The sequence below is a fragment of the Plasmodium vinckei genome (genome assembly GCF_900681995.1).
Source record: "Plasmodium vinckei vinckei genome assembly, chromosome: PVVCY_04".
Lineage (NCBI taxonomy): Eukaryota > Apicomplexa > Aconoidasida > Haemosporida > Plasmodiidae > Plasmodium > Plasmodium vinckei.
This window is the reverse complement of record NC_051296.1, coordinates 64,035-81,533: the sequence shown is the minus strand read 5'-3', so window position 1 is coordinate 81,533 and position 17,499 is coordinate 64,035. Positions and strand designations below refer to the sequence as shown.

General features: G+C 22.5%; 4 protein-coding genes across 4 annotated transcripts; all 4 read left to right on the top strand.

The window, feature by feature from the left end:
* Positions 1–733: 733 nt before the first annotated feature.
* Positions 734–3,064, top strand: PVVCY_0400220 (N-ethylmaleimide-sensitive fusion protein, putative; the record flags this gene model as incomplete). Its single annotated transcript, XM_008627817.2, has 1 exon — positions 734–3,064. The coding sequence occupies one exon, from the start codon at positions 734–736 to the stop codon at positions 3,062–3,064; it is 2,331 nt and encodes a 776-aa protein (XP_008626039.2).
* Positions 3,065–5,689: 2,625 nt separating this feature from the next.
* PVVCY_0400210 (exportin-1, putative) lies at positions 5,690–9,630 on the top strand (the record flags this gene model as incomplete). The annotated part of the gene is made up of 3 exons (XM_008627818.2): positions 5,690–9,259; positions 9,359–9,451; positions 9,553–9,630. The coding sequence occupies 3 exons, from the start codon at positions 5,690–5,692 to the stop codon at positions 9,628–9,630; spliced, it is 3,741 nt and encodes a 1,246-aa protein (XP_008626040.1).
* Positions 9,631–12,958: 3,328 nt separating this feature from the next.
* PVVCY_0400200 (conserved Plasmodium protein, unknown function) lies at positions 12,959–14,350 on the top strand (the record flags this gene model as incomplete). Its single annotated transcript, XM_008627819.2, has 1 exon — positions 12,959–14,350. One exon carries the CDS (start codon positions 12,959–12,961, stop codon positions 14,348–14,350), a length of 1,392 nt encoding a protein of 463 aa, XP_008626041.2.
* Positions 14,351–15,795: 1,445 nt separating this feature from the next.
* PVVCY_0400190 (CDGSH iron-sulfur domain-containing protein, putative) lies at positions 15,796–16,635 on the top strand (the record flags this gene model as incomplete). Its single annotated transcript, XM_008627820.1, has 3 exons — positions 15,796–15,864; positions 15,982–16,083; positions 16,276–16,635. The coding sequence occupies 3 exons, from the start codon at positions 15,796–15,798 to the stop codon at positions 16,633–16,635; spliced, it is 531 nt and encodes a 176-aa protein (XP_008626042.1).
* Positions 16,636–17,499: the final 864 nt, after the last annotated feature.

The window sequence follows — 17,499 nt, the reverse complement described above, 5'->3', positions numbered from 1 at the left end:
ATAAATAAATCTGCCAAAATAATGGGGGTTTGTTTTGAAAACTACGTTTTGCTGTTGATTAAGCTGAAGTCTGAGCATACATACAGACTTTATAGCTAAATATGTTATATATATTTGTATATTTTTTTTAATATTTTTCAATTTTTAATTTGAACTTAATTTTTAACCTTAATAACTAACTTTATTATTAACATAGTTTATGAACAATTTTTGAGTTCGAAAGTGTGATATATATCTATATATATGTGCAATAAATTTTATACTTTATTTAAGAGTAGGAAAGAATGAAATAATTAATGTTTGCATTATTGGGTATGTATTAAAAAATAAAAAATGTTACATAATTTTGAATTAAAGATGAAATAATAAAGGTATCTATTCTATAAGTATGAATTTTTCATAATATATACAAACATGTATTTATATGAGGTATAGTATTTTTTTTGAATATGCAGTAATTGACTATTTAAATGTTGCGGAAAATATTTTTGATATTCATGTTGAGTTGTTATGAAGGGATAAAAAATATTTCGTATAAAAATGGAAATATATTTTGGAAAATAATTTTGTATAATATTTTGAACAATTTATAAATATTTTTAATTTTTTCATTTTTATTATTTAACTTGATCAAAATAAGTAGGAGTGAGGAGGATTAGAAAAAAAGTAGTTTTATCGTAAAAATAGTAAGTAAAGATTTTGGGTATATTTGGTAGTATATATAACCTTAGTAATGCCAACGATACATTTAGTTTGCTGCAGACTGCAGTCACAAGAACTAGCGTTGACTAACATTGGGTTTATAAATAGTGGGTTATATAATAATTTAAAGAAAAACATAAAGGGTAATGATTTATATGGTGAGATTGGTAATTTAGTTTTAATATTAAAGGGTAATGATTATATAGGGAATGATGAAATTGCATTAAATACATGTCAAAGAGAATTTTCTCGAATACAATTAAAAGAAAAGATAGAAATAAATATAATTGATAAAGAAAATAAAAAAGATATTACAAATTTTATACCTATTGATAGTATAGATATAGAAGTAAATCTTTTTATTAAACCCGATCGTCAAATTGAATTAGAAGATGAAGTGTTAGAAGAGTTTTTTAAAAAATATTTTATTAATCATATATTAACAAAGGGACAAATATTAGCATTAAAATGTAATGATATATTATTAAGATGTGTAGTTAAAGATATAAAAACAGCTGAATTAGATGAAATAAAAAAGTTAAATAAGAATACATCTACCATTGGTTCATATTTCAAATTGGGAGGTGATAATTATCGAGGGAATGATAATATGTACAAAGGGACTTTAAGTGAACGTGGAATTCTTTTTGAGAATACGGAATGTATTTTTACTAGTATTAATGATGGTAAATTATTTATAGAATCAAAAAAGGTTTTAAAAAAAAATATAATAAAAAGTAATTTTAATTTTGAAGAATTAGGTATAGGAGCATTAGATGAAGAGTTTAAAACAATATTTAGAAGAACATTTGCAAGTAGAATATATCCAAATTATATAATAAAACAGTTAGGAATAAAGCATGTGAAGGGTATGATATTATATGGTCCTCCTGGTACTGGTAAAACATTAATAGCTAGACAAATAGGTAAAACATTAAATGCAAGAGAACCTAAAATTATAAATGGGCCTGAAATATTAAATAAATATGTAGGTCAATCTGAAGAAAATATTCGTAATTTATTTAAAGAGGCTGAATTGGAATATAAACAATCTGGTGAAAATTCATTATTACATATTATAATATTAGATGAGATAGATGCAATTTGTCGACAAAGAGGTAGTTCTGCATCTAGTGGGACAGGTGTAAATGATAGTATAGTTAACCAATTATTATCAAAAATAGATGGAGTAAATAGTTTAAATAATATACTATTAATTGGAATGACAAATAGAATAGATTTAATTGATGAAGCATTATTAAGACCAGGTAGATTTGAATTACATATTGAAATATCATTACCAAATAAAGAAGGTAGAATTCAAATATTAAATATTCATACAAAAAATATGAGACAAAATAATAAATTAAGTAAAGATGTTAATATAGAAGAGTTGGCAGAAAAAACTCCAAACTTTTCAGGTGCAGAAATTGAAGGATTAGTAAGAAATACAGTATCGTATGCATTTGAAAGACATATAAATTTTAATGATTTAACAAAACCAGTAAATGCTGATGATATTATGATTACTAAAAATGATTTTTTAAATGCATTGAAAGAAACTAAACCAGCTTTTGGAGCTGAAGAAGATATTATAGATAATTTATTATCAAATGGGATCATAAATTATGGTAATCAATATGAAAATATTGAGAATACATGTAAATTATTAATTAAGCAAGTAGTCGATAATTCGAATACAAAATTAATGAGTGTATTATTACATGGGGAGAGTGGAACTGGTAAAACTACTATAGCAGCTTATATGGCTAAATGTGCAAATTTTCATTTTACAAAATTTATAACTCCTGAAAATTTAATAGGTTATTCAGAAAGTGGAAGAATAAATTATATAAATAAAATATTTGAAGATGCATATAAAACACCATTATCTTTAGTTATATTAGATAATATTGAAAGGTTGATAGATTATACTAGGATTGGGCCACGATTTAGTAATTCTATCTTACAAGCAATTATGATTTTAATAAAAAAAAAACCTAAAAAAGAAAATCAAAAAATATTAGTAATATGTACTACTTCAGAGTATCAATTTATGAGAGATGTAGGGTTAGTTAAAAATTTTTTTGTAAATATTGAAGTGCCAATGTTAAATTCAAGTATTTCTATAAAAACAGTATTACAATGTAGAAATCAAAATAATAATGATTTTCCTGAAAGTGAAATATGTAAAATAATTGAATCGAATATTATTAAGAGTATATCTATAAAAAATTTACTTATGGTTACTGATATGGCATCTGAGGCTGCATTAGATTGTAATTCAGTCATCACTAGTGAAATTTTTTTAAAAACATTTAATGATTGTGGTATTTTCTTTGATGAGGATTCTTATTACTAAGTTTGTGTTAGTTTTTTTTTTTTTTTTTTAACTGGCTTAATGTTAGACATGTATATCATAAAACAGAGGCAGATTAGTGAGCCGATTAGTTACATCCATCTTCCGTTTTTACATGACCAATGTGTAAGTGCACATATGTAGAGTAATGAACAATATCTATATTTATAAATTTATATTTTATTTTATTTTATTTTTCTTTGTTTATGGTGCAATTTTATTTGAAAAATAATGTATATTGCGTATGTATGTAGTAAGAACTGTTAATTAACTAATTAAAAATATGATATACTTGCGCTGGGCATGCACAAAAAATATAAAGTATAAAATAGGTATAGATAAAGGTGTAACGAAATAATATAAGGGTTTCGAACGGGTAGGGAAAGGAAATGGTATATTTATTAATTAATACCATGTTGATAAACCTTTTGGATGTTTGACTTTCTTGCAGTGGTACCAATATTATTACATAAATATAATGCTTAAATATTTTTCAGTTTTATAATTTTAGTGTTTATACGACGTTTGAAGAGGGGGGAAGGTGGTAGTAAAAATTTGGGTCATATATATTTTCATAGGTATGTGTGAGAATGAAAATGATAAAACATATTATTGTATGGAAAACCCAATTTGTTATGACTAAAATTTATAAGTTATTGTAAAAGTATATTAAAACAATAAAGTAAAGGGGTTAGGATATTCTTTGAATTATTTAATTTTTTATAAACAGATTGAGATATGATTGTGTACGTATTTATATATGTAGTATTTTTATGGCAAAATATGTTTATTATTAGTTTGTAAAATTTGGCATATTTTTTGAAATTGGAAAAAATATTACGCACAAAAATGAGTGTGTTAAAAATGGATTGGGAAAAAAATAAAAATGGAATAATATTTCCATGAAAAAATATATATTACAAACAATAAAAATAGTTTGAAAAAAATAGTTTATAAAAAATTGCTTGAAAAAATTACTTGAAAAAATTGCTTGAAAAAAATTACTTACAAAAAACAGTTTGAAAAATTATGCAATGTTAATATTATTCAAAATTGCTTGTAACGAATGCAATATATTAGGCGGCTTTTTAATATACATAAAAAATATCGTATGATTTTCTGCTTAACATAATGGGTGTTATATATGTACTTATTATATTTGCATAAGAGATTAGGCATATAAATTATTGTTATATTTTATCGCTACTACTCTAATATTTTTTTATGTGTTTTTTCCTTCACACCTTTTTAAAAATACAATTTTCATAATAATTTTTTTCTATAATCATATTCTTTTTTTATTTTATTTGGGTAAATAAAGCTATAATAGAATATAGTATATATATATATATATATTATATATATATAAGAAATATAACAATATATTTAAACTCATAAAAAATGTAAATTAATAATAGGTAAATGATATATATATTATTTATTATGTATAATATAAGAGAGTATTTAAATCCAATGTAAAGAATTTACACTGTTAATTTATTTTTTACATACATAAAAATAATATATGTGAAAAGTTTATATACTTTAAAGAGAACATAAATTTACATATCTTTTTGTATTACATTATATTAAGGGAAAGAAGAGTTATTGTAATTTTTAATGATCATTTTTCTATATATTTTACATTCTTTTTTTTAAATATTATACAGATTTTATAAAGCTTTGTGTTATTATGTATACACGCATATAATTATTATGAAATAAATTTTATGCAAACAAGTATTTTCATTATATATATATGTGTATGTTTACTATTGGGTATATATTGAATATATAATTGCGTATGTTTACTATTGGATATATATTGAATGTATATATTGCGTATGTTTACTATTGGGTATTATATATATGCGTGTATGTGTGAACTTATGTAATATTATGTTTGTATTTTGTGTATTATACATATATTGCAAGTTTAAATTAAATATAATAAAGGAATAAATTAAGAGTACGGTTTATAATTTTAATAGTATATTCATCTAATTATATATATATTGTTAAATAAAACAGCTAGTAAAATATAAGTTTATATATATTAAATTAATGTAATATTTTTTTATTTCATTTTTGTTATATTTACTTTTATTTTTCTTTCTTTATTTTATTAATTTCGTTTTATTTATCATTACGCAGTAAAATATATATATGTATTATTACATTGCTTATAAAAAGTAAAAAAGATACACAAAGTAAACATAAGTAACTAATTGAATAGATATATATATAATGTGTGAATTTGCAAAAAGGGTAAACGTAACATTTTGTTAATATATTTATGATATGGCGACCCTGTTTTTATAATTACAGAAAATATAAGGGCGAAATAATAAATGTAAGAATATTAATAGAATTCCATAACAAATTTGAATTAAGTAGCTATACATATATATACAAGGGATTCTATTTTTTCGCTTTACCTTTGCATGAATTGTAAAATTGGGGGGTTGTACGGTTGCGTACATACTTTTATAGCTATGTAAAATAGAATTATTCAAAAGTTAAACAGAATAATACAAATATTGAAAGTGGTTGAAAAAAAAGGAAAGAAAGAATAGGACACGATTGGGCAATTTACAATATTTTTTTTTTTAGAAAGATTTGTTAAAAATGGAAAATGAACAATTCAATCCTTTGTCATTGTTAGACAAGAATCAGCCATTTGATGCTGATAAGTTGAAGTTGCTGGATAATATTGTTGAAGCCCTTTTAGACACAAAAGATAAGAATAGGAGAGACTTTGCTCAGAATTTATTAAATCAATTTAAAATGCTAGATAATTCATGGAGATCTGTATCTGTTATATTAGATCATAGTGAAAATGTGAATACGAAATTTTATGGTTTACAAATATTAGAAGAATGTATAAATAATAAATGGAATATATTGCCTGCTGAAGAAAGAGAAGGAATGAAAAATTTTATAGCTTGTTATACAATTACAATGTCAACTGAAGGTACAACAGTAGGTGTTGATAGACATTTATTAAATAAATTAGATGAGACATTAATACAGATTGTTAAAAAGGAATGGCCCGACTCGTGGTCAAGTTTTATACCAGATATAGTAAATTCAGCAAAATTAAATCAAAATGTTTGTGAAAATAATATGAAGTTATTAAACATGTTAAGTGAAGAAGTGTTTGAATTTGGTAATGAAACATTAGTACAGAAAAAGAAAGAAAAATTACGTAATGAATATGCAAGTCAGTTTCAAAAAGTATATGATTTATGTTTATATATATTAGAAGCTAATATATGTAATAAGAGAAGTACAAATAGTTCATTGATTAAGCAGACATTAATTTGTTTATCTAATTTTTTCAAATGGATTCCATTAACATATATATTTGAAAAATATAAATTTAATGATAATGAAATACAAATAATTGATTTATTGTTTGATCATTTTTGGGATGATATATCATATAAAATAGAGTGTGTAAAATGTATACAAGAAATAGTTATGTTAAAGATTGACGAAAAAAATTTATTATATTTTGAAAATGTATTTATAAATTTATGGAGTAAGTTAGTAAATAAAATAAAATATTTACCTAATGTAAATGAGATGAAAAATATTCCTCCTGAATTTAAAATATTTTGGGAGCAATATTATTTACAAATATCTATATGTTTAACAAGTTTTTTAAAAAATTATAGAGAAAATATAATTGAAAAAAATAATAACAGTAATGATATTAATATAGTTTTTAAATTTTTGCATATGTTAGCAAATAGTAATATGGATGAAGTTTTTTTAATAATAGTTGATTATTATAATATATTTACTGAACAGTTAATAAGAGAATTGATGGGAAGGTTGGAACAGGAGAATAGTATAAAAAATAATTGTGGAAATTCAAATAATAATATGCAAACTGATTTAAAAAATGGTATGAATAATGGATCAGGATTTAATATGGGTTTAGAAACTAGCGGTTTAAATAATAGAAAAGTTTATAGTTTTGCTACAATGCATAGTATAGGATCTGGAAATAATAATGCAGGAAGTGAAAATAGTGTTATAAATATAAATGAATATTCATCTATTTTAGATAAAATCGATTTAACACAATCAGATATTAAAAAAATATGTCCTCGAATAAAATTATATGAATTTATATTAAATGATATTCGAAGGACTATTATTGAAAAGATGGCAAAACCACAAGAAATATATATATCATATGATAATGAGACAGGGGAGGTAGTAAGAGATTTTGAGCCTGACACTACTGAAATATCGCTATACAATACAATGAAAACGACATTAGTATATTTAACTTATTTAGGGTCTGAAAAAACAATAGAATTAATTGTAGAGCTATTAAATAAAGAATCTGAAAAATCTCTAAAAAATACAAATAAGAATGAACAATGGAATAGTACAAAAACAAATAGAATTAGTTATGCTGTTGGATCTATATCAATGTGTATGACGTTAAAAAAAGAGCAAGACTTTTTAATGTATATTTTGAGAATATATTTACACATGATTGAAGTTAAAAACGGAGAAGAAAATCGAGCTATACTTGCTTCATGTGTTATGTATATAGTTAGTCAGTATCATCGTTTTTTAAAGTTACATTGGAGGTTTTTAAAGACTGTTATGAAAAAATTATTTGAATTTGCAGAGAATGAAAAGGTGCAAGATATGGCAGCAGAAACAATATTAAAAATATGTAAACAATGTAAAAATGTGATTGCAAAAAATAATAATAGTACAGATAGTAGTGGTAATAATACTGAATCATTTTTTAGTATTTTTATAAAATTTCATAATAATATAATGCATAAATTACCTGAAAAGTTGAATTTATTATTATATGAAGCCATTGCGCATGTTATTTCATGTTTTCCTTATGAAGAAAAACAAGAAAGTATAAAAATCCTTATGAGTAAATTAATGACATTATGGAACGATTTAATATATTCAAATAGTAATATAAAAAATGTAAATACATTAAATAATGGTGGTAATAATAGTGGTACTAATGCCAATATTATGGATACAGATTTTAAAAATTTAGAACATTTATGTAATTATGAAAATTCTAAATTGATTATAACATTTGTAAGGGTTAATTGTCGTTTGGCATATGCATTGTCTTATTTTTATTATGAGCAATTAAATTTAGTTTTTTTTGATTTTTTAAAAATATATCAATTATATAGTAAATATATTAATATGGAAGTTGAAGCAAATGGTACAAAACGAATAAAACATGCACAATTCAGAAACTTATTTTTAATGAAAAGAGAATTTTTACATTTAATAGAAACAACTATTGAGAGGAGTTGTTATAATATCCAAGAATTAGAAGAAGCTTTATTAAAAAGAGAACAAAAAAAAATGAAAAATGAAATTGATGAATCTATGGATGTACATTTACCAACAGTTGAAGAAGCTAAACAGATAAATTTTCAAATGACTAGCAATATATTAAATGTTTTATTAGAAACCATTTTAGTTGATTATAGAGATAGTAATCCTCATATTAAAGATGCTGAAGTATTTTCATTATTATCAACTGTTTTTAAAAAAATAGAAAATGTTACATGTCCTATTTTGCCAACAGTATTAAATTATGTATTATTACCAACTATAGATATGATAAAAAATGATTTTTCTTCTTATCCAGAACATAGAGAAAAATTTTATAACTTTTTAGATGCATGTGTTAGGCATTGTTTTGATTATTTATTTACATTAGATTCAGAAATATTTAATACATTTATACAATCTTTGTTATGGGCTATAAAGCATGAGCATCCATCAGTTGCGGATCATGGGTTAAAAATTACACATCAATTTCTTCATAATGTAATTGTAAAAAAAAAAGAATACTTAGAAGAATTTTGTAAAGCTTTTTATTATATTATATTAAATGAAGTATTCAAAACATTAACTGATTCTTTTCACAAATCTGGTTTTCATTATCAAACAATTATATTAATGAACCTATTAAGACTATTAGAATTTGAGGTTATAAATATTCCAGATGCGGAAATTACTAAGCCACATATAATAAAGCATGTTCAAACTTTTTTAACGCAATCTTTTGAAAATCTGAATCAAAAGCAAATTGAAACTTTTTCAGTGGACATGTTTAATTTTTGTGCCGAATCCCCTCCCACCTTCAGATCCTTTGTGCGCGATTTGCTGATATCGTTGAAGGTTGGCTTAAAATGGATATTTACTTATGTGTTGCGCATTTGTTTATTATTTTTGTATTGATTTGCATTTCACATTTTTATTATCTTTTGTTTTTCATAGGAATTTTCTACAAACCAAGATGAGCTGTATGAAGCTGACAGACAAGAGGCTTTACAGAGAGCAAAATTGGCAGAGGATAACAAACTGATAAAAGTAATCAACATAAATAATTCACATTTATATAGTGCCACTTTCCAATGTGTATATATAAAATAGTTTATATATGTAATTTTTTTTTTTTTTTTTTAAATCAGTTGAGAGGATTAATGAAAGAAGACGTACCATCATTTTCAGCTATTGATGTTGATGATGAATGTATAAATGTGGAATAAACCCCATGATTATACGTAAAAGTTTTTTTCACCATGATTTTGTTATTATTACCTTGTGCATAATATATATATTTTTCTTATTTTTTTCATTATTATATATATTATTTTTTAAAAATAATTTTGGTTAATTTTTTAAAATTTATATTAATATACTTTTTTTTAATATATATATATATTTAATTTTATTTTTTTAAAAGTCTTATATGATTAAAATGCTAAACATATATGCATATGTATGTAGTGGTGAAACATATACATATTTTCGTGTGGGTATGTATATATGTTTGCATACATAAATGGTATTTATGTGGAATATAAATATGTACATATATATTCATTTTGTATGCATATAATGACTTATTAATTTCTGCAATAGTGTTTACCAGCTTGTACCATTTTATTAACGGTTAGTCTTTTATTATATTTTTAGCATAAACTTTATGTAAGCAAATTATATTTATAATATGGTTATTTTATATATATATACACGATTTTTCTAATTTAAATAATTTTAAAATTAAAAAAAATATAATCAATATATTTTTCTCTATATATAGGGAAGAAAGAAATTTTCATTTGATGATATACTTTTTCATTATTTTAAGACCAACATTATTTTAATATTTCCTTTTAAGTTTACACATTTTAAGACAGCAAAAATGGGGTTGGGTTTTTTGCTAAAGTATTGAAAGATCTATTATTCATAAGACCATTTTTATATTTTTTATTAACCGTTTTTTTTATTGAAATATTTGGAAAGAAATATGTGTGTAGTTATTTTTTTAGTATGTATATTTTTGAAATACATGAATAAAAATATAAATATACAACGAATATGGGTATAGCTGATGGAATTCTTAAAAAATGGATATTGTATTGTATATAAATACTTGTAATATTTCGAATGCTTACACAAAAGCGGTACCTATTTAGGGTATGCTTACATTTGCCCTTATATTAGCCTTATAAATAATGACATGTTTTTGAATTTTTTATACTAAGACAATCAAAAATTTATATTTATTTGTCTAAAATAGTGGTAAAATGTTTTAAAAAATTTGTATGTGCATTATTATATATATTATGTGTATGTAAAATTTGAAATTACATAAATTAGCAAAATTCAGGTCTTTTATAAAATTACTCTATTTTTGTTTTCCCCTTAACAGTTATTTAATATTTATAAAATAGTATAATATTATGCTTATTTTTTTTTACATTTTTGGCAACTTAAAATTTTTAACTTTTAAGTGCAAATAAAATATCAATGAAATAAAGATAAAAATGTGATTTTTAAAAATTCCATAATATATAATATATCGTATTTTTTTTTATTGTTTTGATTATTTAAATTTATTGAATAAAATTAATACATGAATATTAATTTGGAAAGAAATAAATATGCATTATATTTTGTTATTTTTACTTGCTGTGTTTTTAAGTATAAAATTATATGCAAACTGATATTAGTTTCCTATGTACGCTCGTATATTTGTTTGGATATAAATAAAATTTATGCAAATTAAAAATTATAATTATATTTTTTATAATATTTGCTGATTTCATTTTTGTTTTTTTATTATATATTACCGATTTTATTTGTTTGTTTTTCTTTTTTTTTAATGGCAAAATATATATTTATTATAATTTTATTTATATTTAATTATATATACTTTTCAAGAGTTAACTCTTTTCATAATAAGCATGTTTTTAGGGTTATAAAGGGAACATTATTATTATAGTATATGTAAGTTTTACATTGATAAAATTTGTCATATACATATTAATACGCAAAATATTGCTATACATACATATTAATACGCAAAATATTGTTATACATACATATTAATAGTTGTAGGTGAATACCAAATAAATAAATACATGTATATACCTGGAAAGAGAAACAAGTGTTTTTGTATGAATATCAAAATAGTATATTTTATTTTATACATATTTCGGTGATTAAAATATGAATTGATTTTTCATTTCCTTGGTCCTCTCTTATATTGGGATATTCTACAACAATAAATATATTATGTATATGTTTTAAAATTATAAAACTAATTATGATATATTGTATAAGTTGATATGAATTTAGAATATTATATCCCTGATATTGTTAACTCGTAAATCATCTATATTTACGTATATATATTGTATATGTAAATGCTAATAAAAATAAAAAGAATAACAAATGCAGAGAGATGAATAAGCTATATATTTCAGGTTAATAAAGTACTATTTTAAAAATAAATATTGAAGGAAACAGCATAAGTTATATTTTAATTTTATTTAAATTTATTTCAGTTATTATATATATTTAATAAGATTTATAAAAGAATTAAAAAAAAAGACACCTAAATTTTTTTAATTTTAAAAAATATCGCATTTTTGAATATTTCATGTAAAAATTTGAATACAACAACCCCTCATAGCATCACCCTATTCTTATCCCGAAAGAGAAATATAAAAATATATTATACTTAAGTTTTTTTTTTATACATTTGAAGTTAATTATTGTTTTAGGTTATGTAAAAGTGGGTATACATATTATAACGGGGATAAACCAGTATTCTTATATATGTATATGCACATGATGGTAAAAAACATAGTGTATACCTCTTTAGTTATTTAATTTATAATTATTTGAATAATTACAAGAATAAGAGAAATAAAAAATTTGGAAACCAAAAAAGCGGGGATAGTATATAAATATGTATTAATATATTTATATATTTTGTTAACCCATGAATGTGTATCAGTTTATCAATCTGTATACATAAAAATTGCATATACATATATATATTTGTGTGTGCATACAATTTTGATCCCGTAATCACCTCTTAAGGTATTTGTGTCCGTAATTTCGCACATAAAACAGGGGATAAAACTTGAGTAAGCCAAAAGGAATACCATTTAAATTGGTATGGGAAGTGTCTAAAATAAATGTAGCAACATTAAGAATTGTATATGTAAGAAATAAGCAAACGTCTGTACTCTCCAGAAAAATAAAAGGTAATTGATTTTGTTACTCGAATAAAAAAATACATTTAAGCAGGATTTATGATATAATAAAATCGAAAGGAATGTGTAACATTTTAAATGCAATAGTTTATAAAAAGTTTGTAGTACATAAAAATTATAAATATTTTCTGACTAGTTACTATAATTAATGTGTATGGTGTATATATCCGTTTACAATTATACATTTAACAAAAAAGATAAATCGTAACAACTTTAAACCGTTTTATACGTACGAATGCCAACTCGTATAAATATTTGGCTCACTACATTTTGTGTATAAATATAAACAAAAAATAGTTTGAAAATGAAGAAGTATCCATTAATAAATCATCCACCAAATCAAAAAGGTTTAAAAGACCAAAATAGAATGGGACAAGGAAATAATAACACTGGAAAATTTCGTGATACTAAGCAGTATAATAATAATGGAAATAATAAAATGAATATGAGTAAAATGCATATGAGCAATAGTATGTACACTAATAATAGTGGAGACAATAGTATGAGCAATAATAATATGAATAATGGAAACAGTGGAAATACAATGAATAGTATAAAAACGAATAATAATTCATTAGGACTATATATTGACAATCCTCAGAATGCTTTTATTTTTGATGAGAATGATTTAAAAACATTATTTTCATATTATAAAGGTGCAAAAAGTATAAGAATATTAAATGATAAAGCAGCAGCTCAAATAACATTTAACGACCCAAATATGATACAACAAGTAAGAAAAGATATTAATGGGTTAACAATTAATGATATCGGTACTATTAGGTGCATTACACTTAATGAAGGGAAAGTAATTGAGCAATTTTTGCCATTTTCTGCTAATGACCCAAGTAATGTTCAGAATAAATCAAATAATGGGAATGAGGATAGTGAAAATACAGTTAATATGTTGAAGAAGCTAGCTAATTTATTACAAAACAATGGAGGAAAAGGTAATGATGAAAATAATAGTGGACCTAATGATATTTCACGAGTTAATGGGAATGGGGATATGATGAGTAATCCACAAAATGGAAGAAATAAAAATAATGAAAATATAAATAATATGTTTGGAAAAAATCAAGTTAAAAATAAAATGTCAAATCATTCTAATTATAATAATAATAATATGAATTCTAATTTTAGTCAAAATAATAATACAAAAAATGAGCATAATGATAATCCATATGCTACTAAAAGATTAAGTAGATTTGAACTAATTGATATATTTGGTTATCCAACAGAATTTGATGTTATGAAAAAAATATTAGGTTTGAATAATTGTAATATAACATATGTAAATGAAAATACAAACAATAAATTGTCTATAGAAATAAAAGGGAAAGCATTAAATGAAGCTCCAATTGTTGAGAGAATGCATATATCAGTTATAGGAGATGATTTAGTTTTATATAAAAAAGGGATTGAATTATTAGTAGAATTATTAAATTCAATATATGAAGAATTTTGTATTTTTTGTAATGAAAATAATTATGAAATACCAGAAAATTTATCTTTTAAAAGGCATGAATATATGTATAAATCTGATGGATCTACAAAATATGTTGGTTTTAAAGACACATGGAATGTTGGTAATGATAATTATACAAATGATTATTCTTTTAAGAAAAATAAAAATATAACAAAAAATGATAAGGACAAGAGAAATAATAATTCATTTGGTGGGTATTTTAACTAAACCAGGAAAATGAAAAAATATATTTTCTGTCATAAAAAAGTGATTGGTTTTATTTTTCTATATTCCATATATTATATATTTTACTGTCATCTAAAGTTGTGAGAAATGACCTATAGAATGGTTATAATCTGGATAGAAAGGAAGAGTATATTAAAAAGTTGTTTCATTAAATATTGTTTTAATATTATAATTTGTAGTAGTAGAAATATTTGGTGTATATATTTATGCGAGATTATGGAGGTACCTAAGATTTCTGCATTATACTATTTGACTGTTTTAATATATAATGCTGAAAGTTTTTGATAAAAAATGAAAATTATGTTTATTAAGAGAACATAAATTTATATGCACTAAATTATGTAACTTGAGTAATATGTTTGCATATATGTGTGTATTATTTGTTTTCTCATATTTGTATATTTTTTAATTGTATACTTGTATTTTTATCTGTATTTTTAATAAATTTTACCTAATTTAGAATGAATGATATATGTTATTATACGTTCATTATTTATTTTTTTTTTTTTTGAGTAATATAACTATTTTTATTTTACATTTTTTATTCGACATTTTTGCTGTATGCACATGTATATGCATCATGTGTGTGTGTGTGCTTTCATTATGTTTATTTATTTTTAAATAAGTACACATTTCGATATAGGATTATATATATCCATTAAAAAAAAATTAAACTATTTTTTTTAATTTATCTATTATAATAACAAGAACAAATTAGGGCATTACTTATAGCCATACATGTTTAATAAGTGATATATGGGACATGTAAACATGTTTCTTTTGTAAAGAAAAAAACAAATTTCATAAGATTTGAAAAAGTCTTAGCACAATCTGTTTTATAGAACTTTGTTAAAATGGTATAGATAAAAAGGGATATCCATAATATGTACTAATTTTACATTTTTAAGAAATATATACAATGAAAATTATTATTTTATTGAAAAAGGATTGAAGATAATTGTTGTTGTTATTATGCTTATTCTTATTGCAGCCACTACATATTTTTATAACCCTCTTATTATTATTTTATACTTATTTGGTTAATTTTCAAATAGATATATATTCCTCAAAATGATGTTATAAAAAATAAATTTATGTTCTTCAAACAAGCATATACTCAAGTTATTACAAACAAAAAAATATCTTACATTATTTTGTGCAGTATGTAAATGCTACGTGTATATTAATATAAACTATGCGATGAAAGTAAATTTATAAATATGCATATAATTGTATATTTATAATTTTTTTTGAAGTTTAATTTTTTATAATCCTTTAATTTTTTAAAATAGGATTAACTTTTATATGGTAAACTGAGTATAAGAAAATATACTTTTGCAAAGAAAAAATAGGGATATAAGATTTATGTGTAAAAAAATAAATTAAAATATATGAATTTTTGTTAGTATGATAAATATGATGAAAATATGAAAGACCCTTTAGAATATCTTGAGCATATAAACTTCAATACAAACAGATTCCCTCAGTATAATCATGTAAGTATTAAAAAGATTGGAAATTAAGTGATTGTGTTTTTGGTAAATTTTTACTATATCCATACTTTATACCAAACCATATTAATATTAACATTTTTTTTTATACACAAAATTTAGCTAGTAGAAAGTTGCCCTTCTGAAAATGAGAAAGAAAAGATTATACGAATTTGTCGGTGTTGGCAATCAGCAAAATTTCCATATTGTGATGATACCCATAAGGTTAGATAAAGAGATGTGTCACTATTTTGTTCAATAATTACGATTGCATATGGATGTATATGAGCATATGGGATGATGAATAAGAGATCGTATTAGAATTGGGAACTCTCTTATTATCCATATATGTAGATATTTTATGTGTGTATAAATAGTTCGTGAAATATATCTCGATAATTTTCTTAACATGCGCAGGTTTTCATAGAAAATGGAGATAATGTGGGACCATTCGTTGCTAAACTTGTTAGTTATAAATTAAGTGACGATGAAAGATTAAAACGGCAAAAATATAATGAAAAATACATTAAGATAGATAAAAAAATAACAGCAAATCAATACTCCGCTTTAAATAATAAATTAAACTATACCCGTTTCATGAATTTTAACACATATCCATTTAATAATAATAAATTTAAAAAATCAATGCTATTTTCATTTGCTATATTAACATCAGCTTTATTATATGATCAAAAAGAGAAGTTAAGATATCTTTTGCAAATTAATAAGAAATTATTTAAGGATATAGAAATTAAAAGAGATCATGCAGGAATATGAAAAGGATGTCCTAATATGGTTGAATGAAAATTATTATGACATATAAATTTTTTGTGTAAATTTTGTTTTGTTTCAATATTATTAAAATGTAAGTTATTTCAATTTTGAATATATTTTAAAAAATGCATATGTGTATTGTTGCTACCGTTTAGTTGCTTTGGCTTTTCATTTATTTATACAGTTTAATTTGGTCATTTCATTTTTACAATTAAATGCATATGTACATGCATATTATGTAAGAGTGGGAAGTATGCTTCCCAATTTTATAGACTTAAAATGTGTATAGTATATAAAAATCAATATATGATATTTAAAAAAGATGGTTAAAAATAAATATATATTAAAGTTGTGTTAGTATCAATCAAATTGTAAGTATTAAAAAAATGGGGAATATATTGTGTAAAATATTTTGAATATACAAACTTTTGAATAAATAGATAGAACATGTGGTGATACAACATTATTGAAATGGTTTGTAAATAGTATAAAAAACATATAAGGAAAAAATTATATACTTTTGCAGGCATGTACACAAACACATGTGACATATATAATGCTGTAAGTATAACCTTTGATGTATGACAATAAAATAGCAAATAAAAAATAAATACAAATTGTATTTTTATAATATATAAAAAAAAACAAAAAACTAAAGAAGAAATGATGAAATAAACAATAAGAATTATTTTTCTTCTTATCTTTACGAAAAAATAAAAATGAGACATTCTTTATATAAACTAGGTACATAAATAAAGCTATGTCATGCCCAATTAAAAATATAAAGAATATAAAGTGTAAGCATGTGGTATTTTATATGACAAACGCTCTATTGCTTTGATAGGAAGCATAAATGAATAACATAGG